The sequence below is a fragment of the Hibiscus syriacus genome, unplaced genomic scaffold (assembly GCF_006381635.1).
Source record: "Hibiscus syriacus cultivar Baekdansim isolate YM2019G1 unplaced genomic scaffold, ASM638163v2 tig00110450_pilon, whole genome shotgun sequence".
Lineage (NCBI taxonomy): Eukaryota > Viridiplantae > Streptophyta > Magnoliopsida > Malvales > Malvaceae > Hibiscus > Hibiscus syriacus.
Genome location: NW_024062743.1, coordinates 7896700 through 7921907, shown reverse-complemented (window position 1 = coordinate 7921907; position 25208 = coordinate 7896700). Strand labels below are relative to the sequence as shown.

The 25208-nt window shown below is 33.3% G+C and overlaps 1 protein-coding gene across 1 annotated transcript; it reads right to left on the bottom strand.

Moving 5' to 3' along the window:
• Positions 1-10111: 10111 nt before the first annotated feature.
• Positions 10112-10851, bottom strand: LOC120126193 (deacetoxyvindoline 4-hydroxylase-like). The gene is made up of 2 exons (XM_039144456.1): positions 10669-10851; positions 10112-10366 (listed from the first exon to the last, which is right to left on the bottom strand). The coding sequence occupies exons 1-2, from the start codon at positions 10849-10851 to the stop codon at positions 10112-10114; spliced, it is 438 nt and encodes a 145-aa protein (XP_039000387.1).
• Between the last annotated feature and the right edge of the window lie 14357 nt (positions 10852-25208).

The window sequence follows — 25208 nt, the reverse complement described above, 5'->3', positions numbered from 1 at the left end:
TTATATCGATGCACTGCTACAGTAACTTCAGCAAAATATATATAAAACTCATAAAAACTTAACCTTTCATCACTATAAAGTTATCATTTTTTTCAAAATTAGTTCAACAAAACAAATAGAACATTAATAAGTACATGCTACTAATAAAGTCAACATTACATCATAGGATGTCTTACTGATATTGAAATATACTCCTCGATGCTCGATGTCGCTTTGAAATCTTTATTCCACTACTGGCTTTTTACCTAGGTGTGAAAATCATCACACGCTAAGTATATACTTAGTGAGGTAATTAAAACAATAAACAGTGCAATAAAACTCATGCATGAATTTCATTGTCAAAATCAAAATGCCTTAAAATCATGTTACCAACATATAAAATATTTTACCATGATCAAAATATTATAACTGAATATAAAAATTCTTTCCAATATACTTGCCATTTATTCCAAAAGCTTGTAAGCTTATTTGCATACTTAGCATTTATTAACCAATAAACCATACATCATTAATCACAAACAATAGACAATAAATAATATTCCAATATAAAACCCTGAGGACCCTGGGTATTCGAGTAATATTTGCACCGTAGTGCTACACATAAGGTTGTGCTCACCATATACACCGAAGTGTATTATATATAAGGTCGTTCCCACCATATACACCGAAGTGTATTACACATAAGGTCGTGCCCACCATATACACCGAAGTGTATTACACATAAGGTCGTGCTCACCATATACACCTAGTGTCCTTACACACTATAGTGTAATATAAACATGTAGCTGCTATACTCTATGGCATGCCAACTATACCCTGTCCCTCAATGACTTACTTGGGCATATAGTCTATTTTATTTGATACATCCATGGAAAAATATATTATCAATATTTAACATTGGACAATTCATACCTGAAAACACTCATGGTAAAATATCACATTATTCTTGATCAATGCATTATAATTTCACAATATGACATATCAATGTCATGTCAATTTAAAAAATGACATAATATCATGCTGATATAAACAAGGTCGACTTATCGCAAGTCTTCCTGATGATGTATAAAACATCCATGTATAACTTCATGCATGTATTGCACTCACCTTGACACTTTATATCTTTCAAAATATATGCCTCACTACGTTCCACAATAAATCCTTTTTATACTTGACTTGCTTCAATCACAAATCAATCACGATTTGTATAAATCACAAATTCATAACGCTACATATGTTAGTATTGTACTAACATAAACACATCCCATAATCCATAATATACTTGAAACTCATTTCCGACCAAAATATTTAACACTTAATAATTCATTTTTAACATTTACACCAACTTTTCCAATTTACACAAAATGGTCCTTCACCATTTTATCACTTATATTCTTAATGCCAAAAATTCCAGCAATGAAATTATTACCATTCAAATGCTTTTACAATGGCATAATTGCATTTAAGTACCCCAACTATGCAAATATTATACTTAAATCAATAATCTTTTCAAACTTCCAAAGTAGTTATATTTCACATCTAAACACTCATTTCAATCCTAAAACACCAATTTCCATTATAGTACATCAATTATATAACATTTACACAACAACCCATCAATTTTCCAAATTTTTGAATTGATCCCCAAACTTTTCAAAAATTACAAAATGGTCCCCAAATTTTCCTAAGGCTTGTAGAATACTTTCTTCATCATTTCCAACCCTTATATAATTTTTTCCATAATTTTCTCACTCAAACCATCCATAGCCGAAACTTAAAGAACAAGTTCTAGAAAGATTAAACATGTTCTATTCATCATTCATGCTTGAATATGAATCTACTACTTCACAAACATCAAAATTCATCATCAATTTCACAATCCCTTATATAAACACACACTGTATAATTTGGGATCTTTGAACACCAGCAAGATTACCATGAAATATTGAGACCAAATGATAGCGTTTTTCGCGTATAATAATTTTCTATTTTACGACATACTCAAAATCTCAAGGAAATTGCTTAAAATTGAATTAAAATTTTCTCTCACCTTTGGAGAAACCCACAACAGCTTGGAGAAGAAGATGAGAAATGTTGGATGAAATGTTAGGTACATTTCATCTTAATTTATATTTAATTTAACTTTAAATGAATAAAATATTTATTTAATTGAGATAAGACCAAATCACCCTTAATGAATCTTCCTATTCACCATAAAACCAAGACACCTCAACCTTATCATCTTCCAAAGTTAAAGATGAACAAAATATTTTTCCACTTTACCATTTTGCCCTTTAACTTTCCAAAAATTACAATTCTATCACTTTAATACAACATTCCAAATTAAACATGGAATTAAACCCTTAAATATTATTTTCCAACATTTAAAAATGTGAAAATAATATATTTATTTTCTTTTATTTTCGAAGCCAATGGTAAATTTTTAAAAATTACCATTTGGTCGCTAAACTTTTCTAAAGTTTATACTTTGATCACCAAACTTTAAAAATTTATAATTTGGTCATTCACTAAATCCATTTATGGAATAACATTCTTTTTGGAAAATTACCACTTAATTCCTTAAAATTTTCCCAATTTTATACTTTGACCATCAAACTTTCAAAATTTTCATTTTGGTCATTATCTAAATTTTTGGGGTATTACAATTGTCCCCTCCTTAAATAAAATTTGTCCTCGAATTTTAAGATGTACCTGATATAAAGAGGTGTGGAAACTGCTTTCTCATGTCCTCTTCTCTTTCCCAAGTAGCGTCCTCGACTTTATGATTTTGCCAAAGTAATTTGACTAGAGGAATCGTCTTATTACGCAGTTCTTTGATTTCTCGAGCTAAGATCCGAATTGGTTCTTCTTCATAAGTCAAATCTGGTTGGATCTCAATTTTTTCTGATGCAATGACATGTGAAGGATTTGATCGATACTTTCTAAGCATCGACACATGAAAAACATTATGTACTTTGTCCAACTCTGGAGGTAATACTAACTGGTAAGCCACCGGTTCAACACGCTTTAAGATCTCATAAGGTCCAATGAATCTTGGACTTAGTTTCCCTTTGCACCCAAAACGTAAAATCTTTTTTCAAGGCAATACTTTAAGAAAAACTTTATCACCTTCATGAAATTCAATCTCTTTTCGTTTCAAGTCTGCATAAGACTTCTGTCGATCAAATGCCACCTTGAGATTATCTTAAATTATTTTTACTTTATCCTCAACCTCTTTTAATAAATCAGGGCCAGTAAGATTTTGATCTTTTAACTCGAACCAATTTAATAGTGTTCGACATTTTCTCTCATATAAAGCTTTATACGGAGCCATCTTGATGCTCATTTGATAGCTGTTGTTATAGGCAAATTCTGCTAAAGGTAAAGACTTTTCCCATGATCCATTGAACTCATGCTCTTATCATATCTTCCAATATCTGAATAGTACGCTCTAACTGACCATCCGTCTGTGGATGAAATGTCGTACTGAATTTCAATCGAGTACCCAATGCTTTATGTAAAGAATTCCAAAATCTTGAAGTGAACCTTGGATCCCTGTCAGATATGATTGATACTGGCACTCCATGTAGCCGAACTATCTCCTTGATATACAACTCTGCATATTTATCCAAGGCGTAGTCTATTCACACCGGAATGAAATGTGTCGATTTAGTTAACTGGTCAATTATCACCCAAATGTAATCCTTCTTATTTGATGTCAATGGTAGTCCTGTAACAAAATCCATAGTAACTCTCCCACTTCCATTCTGGAATAGAAATTGGTTGTAACAATCCCAAAGGCACCTGATGTTCAACTTTCACTCGTTAACACGTCAGACATGTAGCAACAAACTCATAAATGGCTCTTTTCATACCCGACCACCAAAATCAACTCTTTACATCATGATACATTTTGCTCCCACCTGGATACATAGTCAGTGGACTATAATGTGCCTTAGAAAGAATATCTATTTTTAATTCATCATCATGTGGAATACAGATTCTTCCTCGATAACACAAACATCCATCTGACTTGACTTCAAAGTCTTTAGTCTCACTTTTTCCACTAGTGAAATCTTTTCCAAGCATTTGTCATCTTTATTTTGTAGCTCTATTATCCAATTTAAAAGAATTAGTTTTATTTTTAATTCAACCAATAATGCACCATTTTCTTCTAACAATAGTCGCACATCCATAGCTCACAAAGCTTCAAAAGTTTTCTGACTAAGTGCATCTGCTACAACATTTGCTTTACCTGGATGATAATCAATGATCAAATCATAGTCCTTTAAAAGTTCTATCCATCTTCTTTGTCTCAAATTGAGCTCTTTTTGAGTCAGCATATATTTCAAACTCTTATGATCCGTGTAGATGTGACATCTCTCACCATACAAATAATGACGCCAAATCTTTAGAGAAAAAATGAACGCTGCTAACTCAAGATCATGAGTAGGATAATTCCTCTCATGCATTTTTAATTGCGAGAATCATAGGCTACCACCTTACCTTCTTTCATAAGTACACAACCCAAACCATTATGAGATGCATCACTATACACCACATACTCTTTGCCTGATTCTGGTTGTACCAAAACTGGTGCTTTCATTTAAATCTTCTTTAGAGCTTTAAAACTCTCTTGACATTTCTCAGTCCAAGCAAATGAAACATCTTTTCGCAAAAGCTTGGTCAAAGGAGAAGCAATCATCGAAAAATTTTCACAAACCTTCAATCATAACCAGCAAGTCCCAAAAAACTTCGGACCTCTGTAACATTATTTGGAGGTTTCCACTCCACTATTGCTTGAACTTTATTTGGATCAACTCTTATGCCTTCTTCCAAAACAACATGGCCAAAAAAAGAAACTTCTGATAGTCAAAACTCACACTTTGACAATTTGGAATATAACTTCTTATCCTTAAGTATTTCGAGCACGGTACGAATATGAACATCATGTTCTATCTTTTTCTTCGAGTATACCAGAATATCATCAATAAGGACCACCATAAATTGATATAATTAAGTTTGAAATAATCGATTCATCAAATCCATGAATGTTGCTGGAGCATTTGTCAACCCAAAAAGCATTACTACGAACTCGTAGTGTCCATACCGTGTCCTGAAAATTACCTTTGGAACATCTTCCTCTTTAATCTTTAATTGGTGATATCCCAATCTAAGATCAATCTTAGAGAAAACAGATGCTCCCTTAAGTTGATCAAACAAGTCATTAATCCTCGGGAGAGGATACTTGTTCTTTATAGTCACCTTGTTCAACTCTCGATAATTTATACACAAACGCATTGATCCATCTTTCTTTTTCATGAAAAACACCAGTGCACCCTAAGGTGAAATACTCGGTCTTATAAATCCTCGATCCAGTAGATTTTGTAATTAGGCCTTTAATTCTCTTAACTCTGTTGGGGCCATTCGATAAGGAGCCATCGAAATAGGCGATGTTCCTGGAAATACATCAATCCCAAACTCCACCTTTCTATCTGGAGATAATCCATGTAGCTCATCCAGAAACACCTCTGGATACTCTCGTACAGTTCGAATGCTTCCCAACTTAACTTCAGCAGTTCTCGTATCCAACACATTTGCTAAAATTGCTTGACATCCCCATGACAACAATTTCTTAGCAGTAAAAGCTGAAATCACATTACATAAGGGATTTACCCTTTCTCCAATAAACATTATCTCTGAACCCATTGTATCTTTTAAAAAATATCTCTTTAAACAACAATCTACCCAACCATAGTAGGAAGATAGCCAATCCATGCCTAAGATTATCCCGAATTCCTCAAAAGGCAATTCTAATAGGTTTGCAGTAAATTCTACTCCTTGTATCTTTATCGGACATTCGTTACAAATCTGACAAATTTTCACACTATGGCCCAATGGATTGATTTCCACAATATCACTAGAAATAGGTTCTAAAAAGATTCCCCTATCTCTTATCAGTTTTGTACTAATATACGAGTATGTAGAACCGGGATCAATCAATACAAAACAGGCTCATCAAAGAGATAAAAGGTACCTGCTATAATCTCAGGACCATCTCTGTCATCATCAGTCTTGATGTGATAAACTCTTGCAGTAGTTATACCTTCACGATTGGATGCAGCCTCAGATGTACCAGGTTTACCTATTTTACAACCTCTACCCCTCTGGGGTCCCGATACTGTCTAATCTAGATTTAACTATGGATAATGCCTTTTATAAAGACTCGCTTGCCCACAGATATAATATTTTCCTTCAACAAACCAACATTGACCAGAATGTCTCCTTCTACAAAACTTATACTCTGCAACAGGACGAAATCTCGAACCTTGAGTACCCACCGAAGCTGCTTGTGTATGCTTTAATTTTCCCCCAGAAAATCTTTTTCTTCCCATGGATACTGAGAAAGCATAACTCTTCTGTTGTTGGCCCTTGTTGCGTTTGGAAAATGGTGCAGAGTAAGAGCTTCCAAACCTTTATTTTGTCTGAGCCTTCTTCGCCTCTATATCTTCAAGGTCAACTTTTTCCATAGCCTTAACCTTGTTTACCGCTTCTTGAAAAGTAGTAAAATGATGAGAAACCAGAATTCTCTTATACTGAGAATCCAATCCAGAAATAAATCTATCAATTCTAGATTTCTCAGTCGGAAGAAACTCCGAAGCAAATCTACTCAGCCTGTGAAACTCGCATTCGTACTCATAAAATGTTTTGTCGGATTGCTTTAAGTTTAGGAACTGTTGCATCATCTCATTGACAAACACGTCCCCAATATATTTTTCCTTGAATTCCCTCAGAAAGAATTCTCATGTGATCTGCTCAGTGGAAACTCGTGCGACGGCTGTATTCCACCACACACTAGCTTGCTCCATCAGTAGAGACACAACCCCTTCCAACTTTCCTTGATCATCACAAGGAATCCTGTTGAGAATATTCTTAACATCATTCAACCAGAAGTCAACAGCCATCAGATTAGCATCTGAATCACCTCGAAATTCAGGTGCTCTCATCTTCTTCAATTTTTTTGAAACTGACATTGGGGTTCGACGATTAATAATGATGTCTAGGGCTTGTAAGAACAACCCCTGATCTTAAACAGACATATCATGTTGATTCGGATTAGACATCTCTACATTCGGCTGAGCATTGGGTGGATTCTGGTTCACCTCATTACTCTCACTCTGTGCAGGAGTAACATGATCGCCTGCCCTACTCGATTCTTGATGATCTGACATCTGAACACACTCAAAATCATCGTACTTTAGTAAAGAGTAACTTTACTCCTAATAAGCATCATCATAGTATATATACAACTATCAGTAACTTTTGACATCCTAGCGGCATGTATACACTTTTTAACTCAAAACAAACTCGGTTTAGTCCTAGAATCGACTAAACCTGTAGCTATGATACCAATAAATGTAACACCCATAACCCGTATAATTATACCTATACAGATTATAGATGTCACCTGAATTTTTAAAACCATTTCCAATTCAAAAGTGATTTAAAATTTTATTTTCTTAAAATGGTAAATGATATTATAAAAATATCATATCATATGAATTATGTTTCATTATAACAAACTTAAAGCAAAAGATGTTTTTATGAATAGTATTATGAACAGTAATGAACAGTGTATCGATGCACTGCTACAGTAACGTGAATAGTCTAGCATACAATCACGCACACACACTGACAAAGGATCTTGACCTAGGGAAAGGTACTTGACTTATCGTTCAATCTAGCATGTTGAGGCCAAACTTGTTGCTGAGGGCTGAAATTTTAAACCACTTGACTGTCTTGATTTAGACTTTGCGATAGCATTTCATTTTTCTATTGCTCATTATCCATTGCTTGAGGACAAGTAATAGCTTAAGTTTGGGGGTGTGATAACTCCGTAAAAATACTATATTTTAGGTCTTTTACTTAAGTTATTGAGTGTATAAAAGCCATTGAATTAGCATTTTAGCTGCATTTAGTTGCATTTAGGACATATTTGCATGTGGTGGATAAGTTTTGACGAGGCAAAGTTTATTTGGCTAAACTTATGTTTCTGAAGAAAAAGGTTGTTTGTTCATTGTGATAATGCAGGAAATGACTAAAGAAGAATTTATTTACCGAGAAAAATTAATTTTCTAGGGCCAGTGGAACAGAATACCATGACAGCGAGGAACAAATTTTATTGCCAAGGCAAGTTTTATCTTGCAAGTCTAACAGAACTGCTGACATCACTTGGCCAAATGGCCTATTCACCTCATGTGCAATCATGCCCTCGTCAAGGAATTTGACCACTACCAGCTACTATGTTATTCACAATAAAGGTTTAACTTCAAGGGTATTTAGGGAATTTCTAAGGGAACTAAACCCTAAAAATTCTCACTATATATATCCCATTATAATTCTTCATAAAGTGTTCAGAATCATATAGAGAAAATACCCTATGCTTGGAAAAAGGCGGGCGCGACATACTCTTTTCCATCGTTCTCAACTCGTTTGTCCTTGGTGCCCTCCATAGCGAGGCTTCTCCAGAGTAGTGGCTATGCCCTTGACAGAGGCTAGCCGCTGGAGCAGTCATGGTGGTGGTCTGATGTCACGGCAAAGCTCTGCTCTGGGAGTTTTTCTTCCTCTTGTTCTTCATTTTCTTATCTTTTAAGGGCTTGTACTTAAATATTGATTTTTGGGATGATATTTACCACACTATGAGCTATTTTTTTTGGTGTTGGATGATGATTTGATAATACTTTATTCAATTGTTAAAGAATGATTAAGTTTGTTTATGCTTAGTGTTGTTTTGTTCACTGTTTTAATATTTTGCCTTGTCACTATAAGAGCTTTTGAGAGATTGCTTGGTGCCACGACAAAACATTTCTAGTCTTTGTAAGAGCTTTTGAGAGAATGTCATTTTTCTAGGAGTTGATGCCTAATATCGAGAGAGTTAGGTTAGATTTACATAAATAAGGGAACAAATCCAGGATGGTGAGGATCTAATCCGCCTTAGAGATAAGGAGAGGGTTTTATTCGACTAAAAAGGGTAGATACTTGAGTAAGATAGGAGAAAAGCTACAGATTACGCTGAGGGGTATTGTCGCAACAACAGTTTGACAAACCAAGGGTTGTAGTTCACGCCGAGTAGTATTGTCGCAGCAAAAGTCCTAGAATACTTTAGTAAATCCTATGGGGCACTAGATCATCCTAGACATAGAATAATTTCTCGTCGTAGCAAATTCAACCCAAGTGCTCCTTTAGAAATCTGATTGTGTGAGGTTGTCAGTCTATTTACAAAGTTTTAACAACTTTAGCCTTGACAACTTTTATTTGTTTAACTTTACAATTTTTCTTGCCACGACAAAACGATTATGCTTACTTCACTTTATAATTTTTCTTACCTTGGCCATACTTTTTTCCATATGTTCAAACCATTTGTCATTGCATATTTTCCTTGTTTATATAATTAGAATTAGATAGTTAGGATTAGTTAGTGACACTTAGGGGTTGTTTGTTTACTTCAGAATGATTAAGCGCTGAATGATTCAAATGTTGAATGATTCAGAGGCTCTGCATGAATTAGCTCTGAATGTGACATGTTGTTTTATAATGGCTCTGAATCATTCAGAATGTACTTCTGTGCTGAATCATTCAGCACTGTTTTGTTGAATCATTCATTACTGAAACATTCAGAGGTGAAAAAACAAACAGTTTGATTGTTGAACGGTTCAGCATTCAGCGCTAAATGATTCCATTCAGAGCCAAACAAACAGCCCCTTATTCCTAGTTGTAGCAATCTTTTAAAAGCCCTCCAATCCCTGTGGAGACGATACTCACTCACTACTATATTACTTGCGTCGATTGTGAATACTTACATAGATTTACGTGCCACAATAAACACATTTACAAGCGATTAGAGTGTTACATAATTTAGTTCTCGGTATCATTGTATATCTATTACTTACATAATTACACTGTAACGAGATGTATTACAAAAGTTAAAATTCTAACCTTAAATATATTTCACATCACATTTTTAAAGATAATTGTAGAAACTAATAGACTAAACATGAGTCCGAGTAATTATAGCATTAAAACGCAGACTTTGACACCTGAAAGTTGGAACTCATATCCTGAGGTATTGAAGTGTAGAAGAATCAAGCCCTTTTGAGAAGTAGCTTGACAGGAAGTCTTTGATAGTAGTTTCCCTATAGAGTGGAGGCTTTTCTTCATACACCAATTCCTTGATTGGTCCATAAAGCCTTGATGCATTCTCAGGTGGAAGATGTGTTCTAAAGAAACTTGCTATTGAAAGTCTTGGACCTTTTTTATTTGCAAGCACTCTATGATGAACATTTTTGAATTTGTCATTGGATAATAACTGTATACAAATAGAAATAAGAAAAAAAGAGAGAGAGAATCAAATCCAATTATCGTATATGTTCCCGAAATGTTAATGCATTTTATGGTTTTGAAAAGAAAAAAGGATTTTTCTTTTTTAATAAAGGTATTAAATAATTTTTATGTTTTAAAGAAATAGTAATTGATAAAGGAAATATTTAACGGTGCCAAAACAGAATCGTAGGAATAATTGAGTGGACTTGCCTGCATCATATCGCCCAAATTGAAAACAAGAGCCCCGTGGATAGAGTCAACGTCAAGCTATTGGTTTTGGTGATGAACTTGAAGTCCACCGATTTGATCTTGTAAAAGCACGGTGAAGAAGCCACTATCGGTGTGGCTGCTGGTTCCCAATGTCAAGTCAGGTTTGGGGCAAGGCGGATAGTAATGGCCGACCATAAACAATCCCTCGCCACACCCAATCTCTTCCAGGTAACCAGCGTTCAAACCCAATGCTTCCGACATCAATCCCAGCAAAGTCTGCCCTAATTTCATCACTTGATTTGAACACTCTATCAATATATCCCTTCAGATTGAGTTTGTTTCATGTGAGTAATGCAAATAGCGAAGTAAATTATTGGGTAGGTTATTCAAGAGCAGTTGGAGTAAGTAGTCGTCTGATGATTTTATATGTCTAGTACTTCTATAAAAGGATAGCTCCTCTTCATAATTTACACCCAATTTGATATTTAAGTGTAAGATTTGAAAGACTGTTAAACTTATGAGATGACGGTCACTCTTAGAATTCTAAGACATCAATTCAGACAAATTAGTTCTAAAATAATGGCTTTTATCGCAAGAAAATAATTATATCTTTTATTATTATTGTGAATAATCTAAATTAATTACATGATAATATCTAATTAGAATCTTTTTTAATCATTAATAATGCACATACACCCGTAAACACAGCTGATTGAAAAAGTGTAAGACGCATCAAGAAACAAGACGCATCAAGAAGTAAAGGATCCCTAGCAGCAAAGGCGATTTAGTTTCTATTAAAACAAGAATATTTTTTTATTAAAATCTTCCACAGGCGGCAAAGGCGTGCGCTAACCGCTTTAGTAAAATAGTGCCCAGAGCGAGCGCTTTGGTGTTGTGTGCACCCACCTTGTCGGAGGCGATCTTCTTCACATCCACTCACAACCCGTGCCTTTAAAAATTAAGCCTAGAATCTTTAGAAATAACAATAATCCCTAAAATCGCTTGTTCATCATTTTTTTTATCTTGAGGATAAAGTAAATAAATGATCCAACGACAGTATTATTTTATTGAGTTTTCAGCTATTAAAAATTAGAAAATAGTCTCTTGATTATAGGGTGTTGCTTTGTTGAGTCTCAATATTTTAACGAAAAAAGACGAGTTTAAAACATATAAAACATTAGATTACTTTTTGTAACTTTTAATAGTCAAATGACTCACTAAAATAATGCACTATAATTGACAACCATTCTCTAACTTTAAATAGTGAAGACTCGACAAAACAACTTCATATAATCGAAAAAAAAAATTTGTACTTTACCTTTATTTTAATTATTACTAATTAATATTAATGATATTATTTTGGAGCAATATACTTTACTAACACTAGTGACATGATATTTAACTAAAACGCAAATAAAAAAATATAAATGCATTAATTTATTAGGCTTAATATAAAATTAAGTTTTCAAATTATACATTTTCTCATTTAAGTACTTAAATTAATTTTCGATTAATATAGACGTTTAATGTTTTTAACGTTATATTTTTAAGTATATAGATTGTTACCGCGGTTAAATTCTATCGTTAAATAATACATATCGTCTTTATAAATTTTAAAACTTAATCTTCTTAAAATATAATTCTTTTACATGAACTTGACATGTATCACTTAATAGCAGAGTTTAACATCCATTAAGATAGAGATCGTTAAAAATAAGTATTTAAATTTTTCAATGTTACATTTTTAAGTGTCCAGTTTATAATGGCCATAAAGTTTGTCGTCAAATGGTAAGTGTTGTCTTTATAAAATTTAAAATATTTTATTTAAAAATATACTTAAAATGTTATATTAAAATTCTTACTTTTTCTAAAATTATAAAAATAACTCAAAATCTTTTAAAACCTTAATTTCAATCTCTTTACCACTGTCAGCTACCACCAACACTGTCAATCGACCGAACACCCAATGACGTGTAATAAACCAAAACTCCAATACTATCGCACCCGATCGAACACCCAACAATGGTGTAAATGCAAATTTCCGTTTTAAACATTCAAATCCTTAAAAATTCTTTTGACCGATTGTGGTAGTTGGTCGTTTGGTCGACTATGACAGTCGAACATATGATCGATTGTGACAGTCAACCATTTTACTATTTGGTCGACCGGTACAGTTGACCATTGGTCTTTGGCCTTAGGCTCTTTGGGAAAATTCTGAGAAGAACATTCGGAGGGGATGACGCGGGTTGAGTTTGTTTGTTTGTTTGGGCTAATTTTTTACAAATAAAAACATGGAAAATTGCTCGAATAATGGTGAACAAAAATTATGTGTTCGAATAATGCATATACAACAGTAGTTCCTAAATCGAAAGGAACACAATGTGACTTTAATTGGGAGACACAATATGCTCCATTTTTTTGTAATAATAGTCAAAATTAAACCCAAACTCTAAATCTTGAACTTTAACCCCTAAACCCTAAATCATATATAAATAATAAACACTAAACCTTATACCCTAAATCTTAAACCCACAAAAGAATCAAAAAAAATATGGGAGACGCATTGCACTCCACGTGTCTCCCCAAAAATTTTATTAGAATCACAATGTACTATATACGTCTTAAACTGCAATAACCTTATTTCAGAAAATAATTTCAACTAATCAATGATCGAACTAATAAAACATTCCAACACATTATCTAAAAAAATTGTCGTTTGTTTGTTTTAATTTTTTTAATAATATTTTTATTTTTTAAAAAATAAAAGTTTTAAAATTCTATAAATGTGACATATGTCATTTAACAAAAAAAAAATTAACGACTATGATAGTTCCAACGCCTAACAACGTAACCTTGAAAATATTAAACACCTAGATTGATTGAAAAATAATTTAAACACCTAAATAAAAAATATAATTTAAATACTTATTTTTATATTAATTCATAAATTAACGTTGTTATACATTTTTGGTAAGAACATTTTAGTGCTATCAATTAAATAATATGTTGAGTTAATCGATTGATGGAATCAGCCAAGAGGGGGTGAATTGGCAATTAAAATTTTGGTGGAAGCTTTTGCAGAAAATTGAAAGTAATTGCACTGCGATTTAGAGTGGTTCGACTTTCTCAACCAAAGTCTACGTCCACTACCTTAGTTATCCACACTAAGGATTTTCCAACAAATTCACTATTTTGTTCTTTCTTTTGAGGCCAAAGAGATAACCTTACAACTCCCTCAAGAATATACCCCAATTCTTAAGAACACTCTTTCTCAAAGAGAAGATTACAAATTTGCAAACTTACAAGGAAATCCTTACAAGGTAGATTGTTTGCACAATTCTAGAACAAAGAAAAGAACACTCAAAAATGAATACAATGGAGTACAAGTAGTGTTCTTGAAAGAAAAATGAATATTGAATGAAAAATAGGCTTGAAATGCTCAAAATTGAGGTTTGATGCTTTCTCCTTGATTCTCTCTTAATTCTTGATTCTTGTTGTTTCTTGTTTTTGATCAATGGCTTCTAAGCTTGTTTAAATACTCCTTCAATTGATTCTGAACGTTGGGGATGATTAGTGGAGTCAATAGAGTCGTTTAAGTGTGAAAACAATTAATAAAATCAATTGGGAGCATCAGTGCATCGATACATACACAAGGTGTATCGGTGCATCAAGTGTAAAATTCAGCTATTTTGACCGTTGGAACACTTAGTGCATCGGTGCACTAAGTGTGCATCGATGCATAAAATGCATTCGATGTTTTGAATAAGTCTAAGTGCATCAATGCATGGTGTGTACATCAATGCATAAAATGCAATCGATGTTTTCATTAAAACCTGAGTGCATCGATGCATGGAGAGTGCATCGATGCATGGAGAGTGCATCGATGCATGGAGAGTGCATCGATGCATGGAGAGTGCATCGATGCATGGAGAGTGCATCGATGCATAAACTGCATTCGATGTTCAATTTATTCATTGGTGCATCGATGCATGTATTGGTGAATCGGTGCATTCCTTTGAAAAATTGATTTTAGGCTTGATTTTGGTTCAAAATACTTTGTGAAAATTGTTTTAAAAATATATTAAGTATAAAACACAATTTTACACATTTAGTAAGGTTTGAAATTGATCTTGAAAGACTTGGAGTAATAATTTGATATTTGATTAATTGAATCGAATATACTCATAAAAATCTTTGAAAAATCTTAAAATTCATTTATACTTAGTTTGTTATATCGAAACATCAAAATATTTTCAACAATCTCCCCCTTTTTGATATAACAAAACACTTGAGTAATTTTAAGATTTGTTTTAAAAATTTATTTTTGAAATCAATTTGAAAAGTTGAAAATTACTTCCCCTTACTATGATACATCTTCTCACCCTTTTTGTTAAATCAAAAAGACTCTAAAAAATTTTTGCCAATTTATTTATAATAAGATTAAGCTGATAAGATCACAATCAAAAGAGAGATTAGCCATTAGTTTCATAATCAATATTCATATCGAATGTGAAATGGTAAATTGGTCATATATGTCTAATGATGCAAAAATAAGAAAATTCAAACCAAACTAAACATATATGTATTAAGTTCTTATAGCTCAAACAACCAAAACATTAATCCAAACATTTAATCATCCAAAATAAATAATCCAGAAACATCAAAATCAATCCAAGTTTTAAATCCAAGAAAGCATAACAAGGAAAAATCTACTCCATCGGAGGATCGAGAGGAAGAGGAAATCGTGCTTGCATCTCAAGAGAGAGAGCATCCATACGTGCAAGCATCTGCCGTTGAAACTCCATTTGTTGAGCTTCCAAAGTGTCTAAGGGATGATTCACCGCTTCATTGTTAGCAGTCAAATGGGATTTGATGGAAGCAAACCGTAGATCAAATGTCTCCAAAAACGAATGAAAATATGGAGGCACTTGATCCTCTTGTGGTATCGGTGCATTGTCGGGATCGTCAATGTCTTGAAATAATCCTTGAAGCTCGGGATCATCATCTGCAGCCGGTGCCGGAGGAGGAGGAGGAGCACGAGAAGAGCTAGGAGCAGGAGGTGCTCGTGAAGAACTCGCTCCCGGAGTTTGCTTAGAGGGTCGATAAACCCATTGACCAGTTTCCTCATCCTGTTTCCAATCAGCTTTCTTCAAGGATGTGAGATTGATTTGGTTTTGAAGAGGAATGGGATTGTCAAGAGAGACGTTAAGACCAACTTTGATAAAAAGATTACTAAGAAGACATCCATAAACTAATTTTTCGACATGCTTTAAAGGAATAATGTTTATGGTATCCACTAGCTCACTAAATATAATATGTGGAAAATTTATTTTGTTCTTATTCTTGATACAGTGCATCCACCATAAATCCCTAATACGAAGAGTAGAGTACCTACCTCTGGATGGTCTAAACCACCAAGATATCATTAAATGAAGAAGACAATCATGATGAGATTGTAGAGTACTAGCACTAATATTTGGAACATAGGGATATTCCATAGTTTCTTTCTCATTATATAAACCATCGTCATCTAGCCCAAAATGTGAAGTTATCGTCTCGAAGTCAATATTAATATATTATCCTAAAAGGTAAGATCTGATTGCTATAGTCCCACATTGAGTCTAGTTTTGAATACATACCGAATTAGAGTGGAAAATGCAGACTAACTGATGATAGACGATAGGTTTTAGGTGAAACAGTTTATCAAACTTCCATGTTTTGAGAATCGGAAGGTATTCGAAGTCAATATCAATCATGGCTTGAATAGAAGGAATACGCTCTTCCTGGATTCTATAAGATTGAAAATAATTCATGTATCTATGGTACAATTCTTCTCTATGACGTTCAGGCATATTAAAATAGGATCCTATAAGATTTGTAGGTTGAGGAGGAACGGGATTAGGAGGTCGGGTAGAACGACTAGAAGAGGTCCTAGGGTGTTTAGGATTTGACATGGTTTAAGGAATCGGAATAAGGAATGTAACCTGCAATTTGAAAAACATGTGTATGCAATTTAATCAATCCCAAAACTCAATTGAGTCCACAATAATTCAAGGTTCTCTAAACTAAATCCTAGTAGGCAAGGTTTCGAAAACTTATTTGAAAATAATTTTTGAAAAATCATAGTTTTCATGAAAAATAATATAATTGAGTCAAAAGATCTAAATAAATCAAAAGATTTTCTATTTTTTTATTTAGAATTTCAAAGAAAATTTTGAAATATTGTGTGTTTTTGACGAAATTTGTTGTAAAATCTTGTTTCTAATCACCAAAAAATCAATGCTCGATATAATGTTCATCCTAGAACTAATCTAAACTAGTTCTAAAATCAAAATATAATAAAATAGACGTTTTTAGAAAAATACCTTGAAAATTTCGGATTGATGAGAATGAGAAGTTGTTTTGCACGATTTAATGATGTTAGCAGGATATGGAGATGAAAAGCTTGAAGATTCCGACTATTTTTCGTTGGTTTTGAGCAAAAATAGAATTTAGAGAGGGAGAGAGGCAAATGGCTGGAGAGGGTTTAGTTTTAGGGTTTGAAACAAATAAGAAAATAAGCCTTTTAAACCCAAAACCCGACGGATGCAGCGATGCATGGCTTTGTGCATCGATGCACATTCAATGAGTGCATCGGTGTATCTTAATGATGTATCGATGCACATTCAAAGGGATGCATCGATGCACTATTCAGTGTATCGATGCATTAAGCACAAAAATGACAAAAATCTGTATTTAAACACTGAAAATGCTAAAATAAACTACTCTAATGGTATTGGCAACTCATATAATAAAAATTAATCATGTTCAAACAATTAATTTTATCCTTGAACTTTTGAACATATAATCAATTTTCACTAAAAATCATAAACTCCCCTTAACTAAAAGCAAAGAATGCAATAAAAATTATTATTAATATAAGCATTTTTCATTTATTCTTAAAAGTGCTAAAATTAATTTAAACACTAAGTGAAGATAGGTCAGTTAAACCTAATTCTCTTCTAAGTGTCCAAAATCTTTCTTTGTCTAAAGGTTTTGTAAAAATGTCCGCTAATTGGTGCAAAATATCAACAAATTCTAGAACTACATCTTCCTTAGTGACATGGTCTCTAATGAAGTGATGTCTAATTTCAATATGCTTAGTTCTAGAGTATTGGATGGGATTTTTAGTGAGACAAATAGCACTAGTATTGTCACACTAGAAAAGAATGGTACCTACTTCAATTCCATAATCAAAAAGTTGTTGTTTCATCCATAAAAATTGTGCACAACAACTGCCGGCTGAAATGTATTCCGCTTCAGTGGTAGATAATGCCACACAATTTTGTTTCTTTGAAAACCAAGAAATCAACATATTTCCAAGGAATTGGCAAGTACCGGAGGTTCTTTTCCTATCTAATTTGCATCTTCCATAATCCGCATCAGAGAAGGCATGCAAGCTAAAGCTAGAGTCTCTAGGATACCAAAGTCCTAAACTAGGAGTGTCCTTAAGGTATCTAAAGATTCTCTTAACAGCTAGTAAACGTGATTCCTTAGGACATGATTGAAATGTGGCACATAAGCAAACACTAACATAATGTTCGGTCTACTTGCGGTTAAATAAAGCAAATAGCCAATCATTGACATATATAGTTAAACATCCACACATTTACCTCCTTCATATATGTCAAGCTTTGTTGATGAGCTCATTGGATTGTAATGAGGTTTCCCATTTTCCAGTCCAAACTTCTTGAGCATATCTTTGACGTACTTAGCTTGATTGATGAAATTGCCATATTTTCTTTGCTTGATTTGGAGTCCCGAGAAAAATGAGAGCTCCCCCATCATGCTCATCTCGAATTCACTTTGCATTAGCTTAGAAAATTCTTGGCAAAGAACATCATTAGTAGAACTAAATATTATATCATCAACATAAATTTGAACTACTAATAAATCTTTACCTTTATGCTTTAAAAACAATGTTGTGTCAACCTTCCCTTTTGAAAAACCTTTTTTGATTAAAAAATTTGACAATCTTTTATACCAAGCTATAGGAGATTGTTTTAAACCATAAAGAGCTTTTGTCAATTTAAGAACACGATTTGGAAATTTTGAATCTTCAAAACCAGGAGGTTGTTCCACATACACTTCTTCTTTTATAAAACCATTTAAAAATGCACTTTTAACATCCATTTGATATAATTTGAATTCATTGAAACATGTAAATGCTAATAACATTCTAATAGCTTTCATCCTAGCTACGAGAGCGTATGTTTCATCATAGTCTATTCCCTCTTCTTGAGTATACCCTTGAGCAACAAGTCTAGCCTTGTTTCTCACTATATTACCACTTTCATCAAGCTTATTCCTAAATACCCATCTAGTACCTACAATAGATTTATTACTAGGCCTTTCAACTAATGTCCATACTTTACTTCTCTCAAATTAATTTAACTCTTCTTGCATAGCCATAATCCAATGTTCATCATTTAATGCTTCTTTAATATTTTTAGGCTCTATGCATGAGATAAATGCAACATAATTACAAATATTTCTGAGAGAAGATCGAGTTGTTACCCTTTTGGATGGATCACCTATTATTTCACCATCCTTGACATAGTTGTATTCCCTTGGGTAAGAGACTTCCCTTTCTTCAATGGTTGGATTCTCGAGAGGATCTTGAGTTTCCTCATCTTTCATTTCTTCCTTTGATGATGGTTCTCCAACGTCATGTCCAACGTCATTTATATTTATAATGCCTACATCATCATTCACAAAAGAATCCTTCCTCGGAAGGGGATTATCATCGAAAACAACATGTATAGACTCTTCTACAACTAAAGTTCTTTTATTAAATACTCGATAAGCTTTAGAATTTAAGGAATAACCCATAAAAATTCCTTCATCACTTTTAGCATCAAATTTGCCAAGATTGTCCTTACTGTTGTTTAAAACAAAACATTTACAACCAAAAAGATAAAAATAGCTAATGTTAGGCTTTTTATTTTTGAAAATTTCATATAGAGTTTTCTTTAAAATTGGCCTAATCATTACTCGATTTGCAACATAACAAGCGGTATTTGTGGCTTCCGCCCAAAAATATTTTGGCAAATTGTTTTCACAAAGCATGGTTCTAGCCATTTCTTCTAAAGTTCGATTTTTCCTCTCAACAACTCCATTTTGTTGAGGGGTTCTAGGTGCTGAAAAATTATGGCTAATACCATTAGAATTGCAAAACTCAGTAAATCCAAGATTTTCAAATTCAGTGCCATGATCACTTCTAACACTAGTGATAGAGTAACCTTTTTCGTTTTGGATTATTTTTAAAAATTTGATAAAATGTTCTAATGCTTCATCTTTAGTACTTAAAAATAGAACTCAAGTATATCTAGAATAGTCATCTACCAAGACAAATGCATATTGTTTTCCACCCAAGCCAGTAGTTCTAGTTGGCCCAAAAAGATCTATATGGATCAATTGTAATACTCTACTAGTTGATACATCATTAATGAATTTAAAAGAAACTCGCTTTTGTTTTCCTTTAGCACAAGCATCACAGATTTTATCATTAACAAATTTTAGTTTAGGCAACCCTCTTACTAAATCTCCTTGAATTAGCCTTTGCAAAACACTCATACTAGCATATCCTAGTCTCCTATGCCATAACCAACTATCATGCTCATCCTTAGCAACTAGGCATAAATTAGTCATATCTATAGAATCTAAATGTACCATGTAAATGTTTTCTATTCTATGACCAACAAGCATAATCCGATTAGATGCAATGTCAATAACTTTAAAACCATTACTTTCAAACATGACATTGAATCCCTTATCACAAAATTGACTAATACTCAAAAGATTATGATTTAATCCATTCACATATAAAACATTCTTAATTTGTATGGAAGAGGTATTACCTATAGTGCATATACCTTCAATGTGACCTTTTGAGTTATCACCAAAAGTCACATCTCCTCCATTTTTGGCGTTGAGCTCTATGAACCGGATTTTGTCTCTGGTCATGTGTCTTGAGCATCCACTATCAAGGTACCATGAGTTTGAGTTTGTTTCCCGTGCCTTGTAGCAATGCTCCTTTTCCTACAAACATAGATTAATTTTTTTATTTTTAGTACCCAAATTCTTTTGGGTCCATATTCATTAGTTTCCAAAATCCTAGTCCCCTTAGGTATCCATTTGTGTAGGATATCCTTATCTTTAGTAGTAATGAGTTCTTTAGGAACCCATATACTTCTAATGATCTTTTCATTAGAGATTCTTTAGGGACCTCTATGATTGTAGTTTCTAAAACTTTTTTTAACAAAGTTGGTTTTTGAATTTTCAAAACGTTTTGATCCAACTTTATCAAAAGAAGCTTTAAGATCATCAATTTCCTTTTGATGATCATCATTGACTCTTGAAAGTAAATTTTGCAAATCAGTATTGTTCTTTTCAAACTCTTCTAGTTTGATTTGTAAATCTTTGATTTTACTTTCAAGATCATTGTTGGTCTTGGATATGAGATTATTTTTATTTTTCAATTTTGAAATGTCGTTTTTGTATTTTAAAAACAATTTCTCATAATCCGAAGACAACCCATTATATTCCTCTAATAACTCATCATAAGATAAATCGTCTAAATCAAATGAGTTATAGGTTACCTTAGAATCTTCCCCCAATACCATCAAGCACAAGTTTGCTACTTCTTGTTCCTCTTCATCGGAACCTTCTTCATCGCTCCATGTAGCCACGTGAGCCTTATGCTTATTCTTTGATTGACCCTTTCTCTTCAATTGCGGGCAATTATATTTGACATGCCCCGATTTTTTGCATTCATAGCAAATGATCGGGTCTTTTTCTTTTGGTTCATTCTTGAAGCCTTCATTTCATTTGAATTTTCTTCCTCAATTTGGCCTCATCATTTTTCTGAACCGTTTGGCAAACAATGACATCTCCTCGCCATCATCATCCGAATCACTCTCATCTTTTGTTGATTTGAGAGTAACTCCCACGTTCTTCTTCTTCTCCTTCTCTTTTGGTATATCGTCAATCTTATCGAGGTCCACCTCATCTTCAAGAAATATTTTATGAGTGAGGAGAGAACCGATTAGCTCTTCAAGAGTTAAGGACTTTAGGTTCTTAGCCTCGATGATTGTCGTCTTCTTTGATTGCCACGATTTTGGAAGTGAGTAAACTAACTTCCTCACAAGTTTTTCATTTGAAATGATCTCTCTATATGATTTGAGACCATTGACAATTATTGAGAATCTATCCATCATAGCTTTGATATCTTCATTTGGTTTCATCCTGAAATTTTCATAGCTATGTGTTAGAAGACTAATTTTAGATTCTTTTACCTCGTCCGTGCCTTCATGAGTGACTTGTAGTTTATCCCATATTTCTTTGGCGGTTGTACAAGATGAAACTCTTCCGTATTCATCTAGTCCAAGAGCACAAAATATGATATGAATGGCTTTGGAGTTGAGCTGGAACATTCTTGTCTCTCCTTCACTCCATAATCTTGGATGAGTGAGAGGCTTGATATATTCGTCATCTACAATATTTCATGCTCCCATGTCACTTGCTTGAATGAAATACATCATCATATTCTTCTAATAGGCATAGTTAGCTCCATTGAAGAAAGGAGGCTTGTTGACGGGCATCGAATCGAGACCGGAGTCGAAGTTTGAAGTGGAGGTCATTGATGACTTGATTATAGATGTAACTCTTCCCGAATCAACTCAAGAGGCGATTAAACCTTCAAATGAGTGAGGCTCTGATACCAATTGTTGAGTTAATTGATTGATGGAATCGGCCAAGAGGGGGTGAATTGGCAATTAAAATTTTAGTGGAAGCTTTTGCAGAAAATTGAAAGTAATTACACAGCGATTTAGAGTGGTTCGACTTTCTCAACCAAAGTCTACGTCCACTACCTTAGCTATCCACACTAAGGATTTTCCAAAAAATTAACTAATATGTTCTTTCTTTTGAGGCCAAAGAGATAACCTTACAACTCCCTCAAGAATATACCATAATTCTTGAGAACACTCTTTCTCAAAGAGAAGATTACAAATATGCAAACTTACAAGGAAATAGATTGTTTGCACAATTCTAGAACAAATAAAAGAACACTAAAAAATGAATACAATTGAGTTCAAGTAGTGTTCTTGAAAGCAAAATGAATATTGAATGAAAAATAGGCTTGAAATGCTCAAACTTTAGGTTTGATGCTTTCTCTTTGATTCTCTATTAATTTTTTATTCTTGTTGTTTCTTATTTTTGATCAATGGCTTCTAAGCTAGTTTAAATACTCCTTCAATTGATTCTAAACATTGGGGATGATTAGTGGAGTCAATAGAGCCGTTTAAGTGTGAAAACAATTAATAAAATCAGTTGGGACCGTCAGTGCATCGATCCATACACAAGGTATAAAATTCAAATATTTTGACCGTTGGAACACTTAGTGCATCGGTGCACTAAGTGTGCATCAATGCATAAAATGCATTTGATGTTTTGAATAAACCTAAGTGCATTGATGCATGGTGTGTACATCGATGCATAAAATGCAATCGATGTTTTCATTCAAACCTGAGTGCATCGATGCATGGAGAGTGCATCGATGCATAAACTGCATTCGATGTTCAATTTATTCATTGGTGCATCGATGCATGGATTGGTGTATCGGTGCATTCATTTGAAAAATTGATTTTAGGCTTGATTTTGGTTCAAAATACTTTGTGAAAATTGTTTCACAAATATATTAAGTATAAAACACAATTTTACACATTTAATAAGGTTTGAAATTGATCTTGAAAGACTTGGAGTAATAATTTGATATTCGATTAATTGAATCGAATATACTTATAAAAATCTTTGTAAAATCTTAAAATTCATTTATACTTAGTTTGTTATATCGAAACATCAAAATATTTTCAACATAATATTATTGATAAAAGTGTAAGGGTCACCAGGTTAGATCTGAATTTAATAATTATGCCATTATTTTTATAATTATTGATATTCAATTTATTTATCAATTAATTAGGTTTAATTTGAGATTTGACTCGAATTGGAGTCGCCATCGACCTTTGGGTTAGGTAGGTCGAATACCTAAAAATGTCTTTTAAAAACAACTTTAATAAAAATTATTTAAAAGACAAAAATTGGTTTGTGATTACCAGGAATTCATTTTTAAGAATTTGGGAATCAGTTATGTGTGAGAAAAGGTGAGCACCCTCACAATGCCCAAAATTGGTACATTCGATTATATGTTGTCTAAACTGGTGAAATTTTACGAATTTGAATTCAAAATTTAAAATTACGATTCTTTTATCTTAACTATTCAGATCTGTCACCCGGTCACCGGAGTCACCATTTTCGAAGACCAAAGTTAAACTCTTATGTTTTCTCTCGTTCTCATTTTTGTTTCGATTTCCACTTTGACTACCCTTTTTTATTTTTTTATTTGGTTCGAACCCCGATTCTTTTTTGTTATATTCCCCTTTTTTTGTTCGATATGTTCTTCCTCGTTTCTTCTTTATGTCCATGCTCTCCCCTTTCTTCTTTGCTTTTATATGGCGTTGTATGTTATGATGATGCTATGTTCTTGTGCTCCTAAGAAGATAGGATATGAGTGCCCTATTTTAAATCCTAGATTTAATTTCTCTTTGTTTTATCTGAGGAAAAAAAATTATATTCGTATTTTAAATTTTTTTTTTCTAATTTGGTGTCTTTTTCTTGATTGACATATGACGGCTAGCTGAAACGACAGCACCAGCGGGTGTCAGAAGCGGTGGTGATGGGAGAGGCTTGGTTAGGTGACAACGGTGGTGGCATGATCTGTCAGTGACAACGGCGACGCACTAGGCCTAGGGTTAGGGTGGTACCCTAGCTATCATCTCATGTGGGCCGTTGGATCAAGCACAGATCCAACTGTTAAGGAGCAAAGTGGTTGGAGATCGTGAAAACCCTAATTACATTGGGCTATCTTGATTGGGCTTAGGGTTTTTGGGCCTAGCCCGTTTGGGTATGTTGTTGGGCTTTTCTTTGTAATGGGCCTGTAACATGAAATATAATAATAATAATAATAATAATTAATAAATAATAATAATAATAATAATAAACCCGGACGAAAACGGGTGTCTACAACACTATTTTAATTTATGAAATTTATTATTTATTGATTGCATGACCATTCTTATTTAAAATGATTAGGATCCTCCGGTGAAACTACTAAAAATAATAACAAAATTAATCGAGAGAGTAGAAAAGGAAATATTCTCATATTTAAATTTATTGAAAATGAGCCTCTCGACCCTATTCGGTGGTTTAGTTTTGATACTTATAAATATTTGAGCATTCTTTATCTATCTTAAAGGCCCGATAATCTTCATTAATAAAACTTTTGTTTGTTGCATAACCTTAGGTAAATAAATACAATGTTTGATTATGACATTTCTTATTCCCTTCCAAATGAGAGAAAGTTGCCACTCTACCTTATATTAGGAGGTGTTTCCCTTTGATTTGAAATGGTGAAATATTAACAATTTAACCTAAAATTTTCGAGAAGAAATAATATTAACAATTCATTGCTTTAGTTGGAAATGAGAAGGATGCCACTTTACCTTATATTAGGTGGT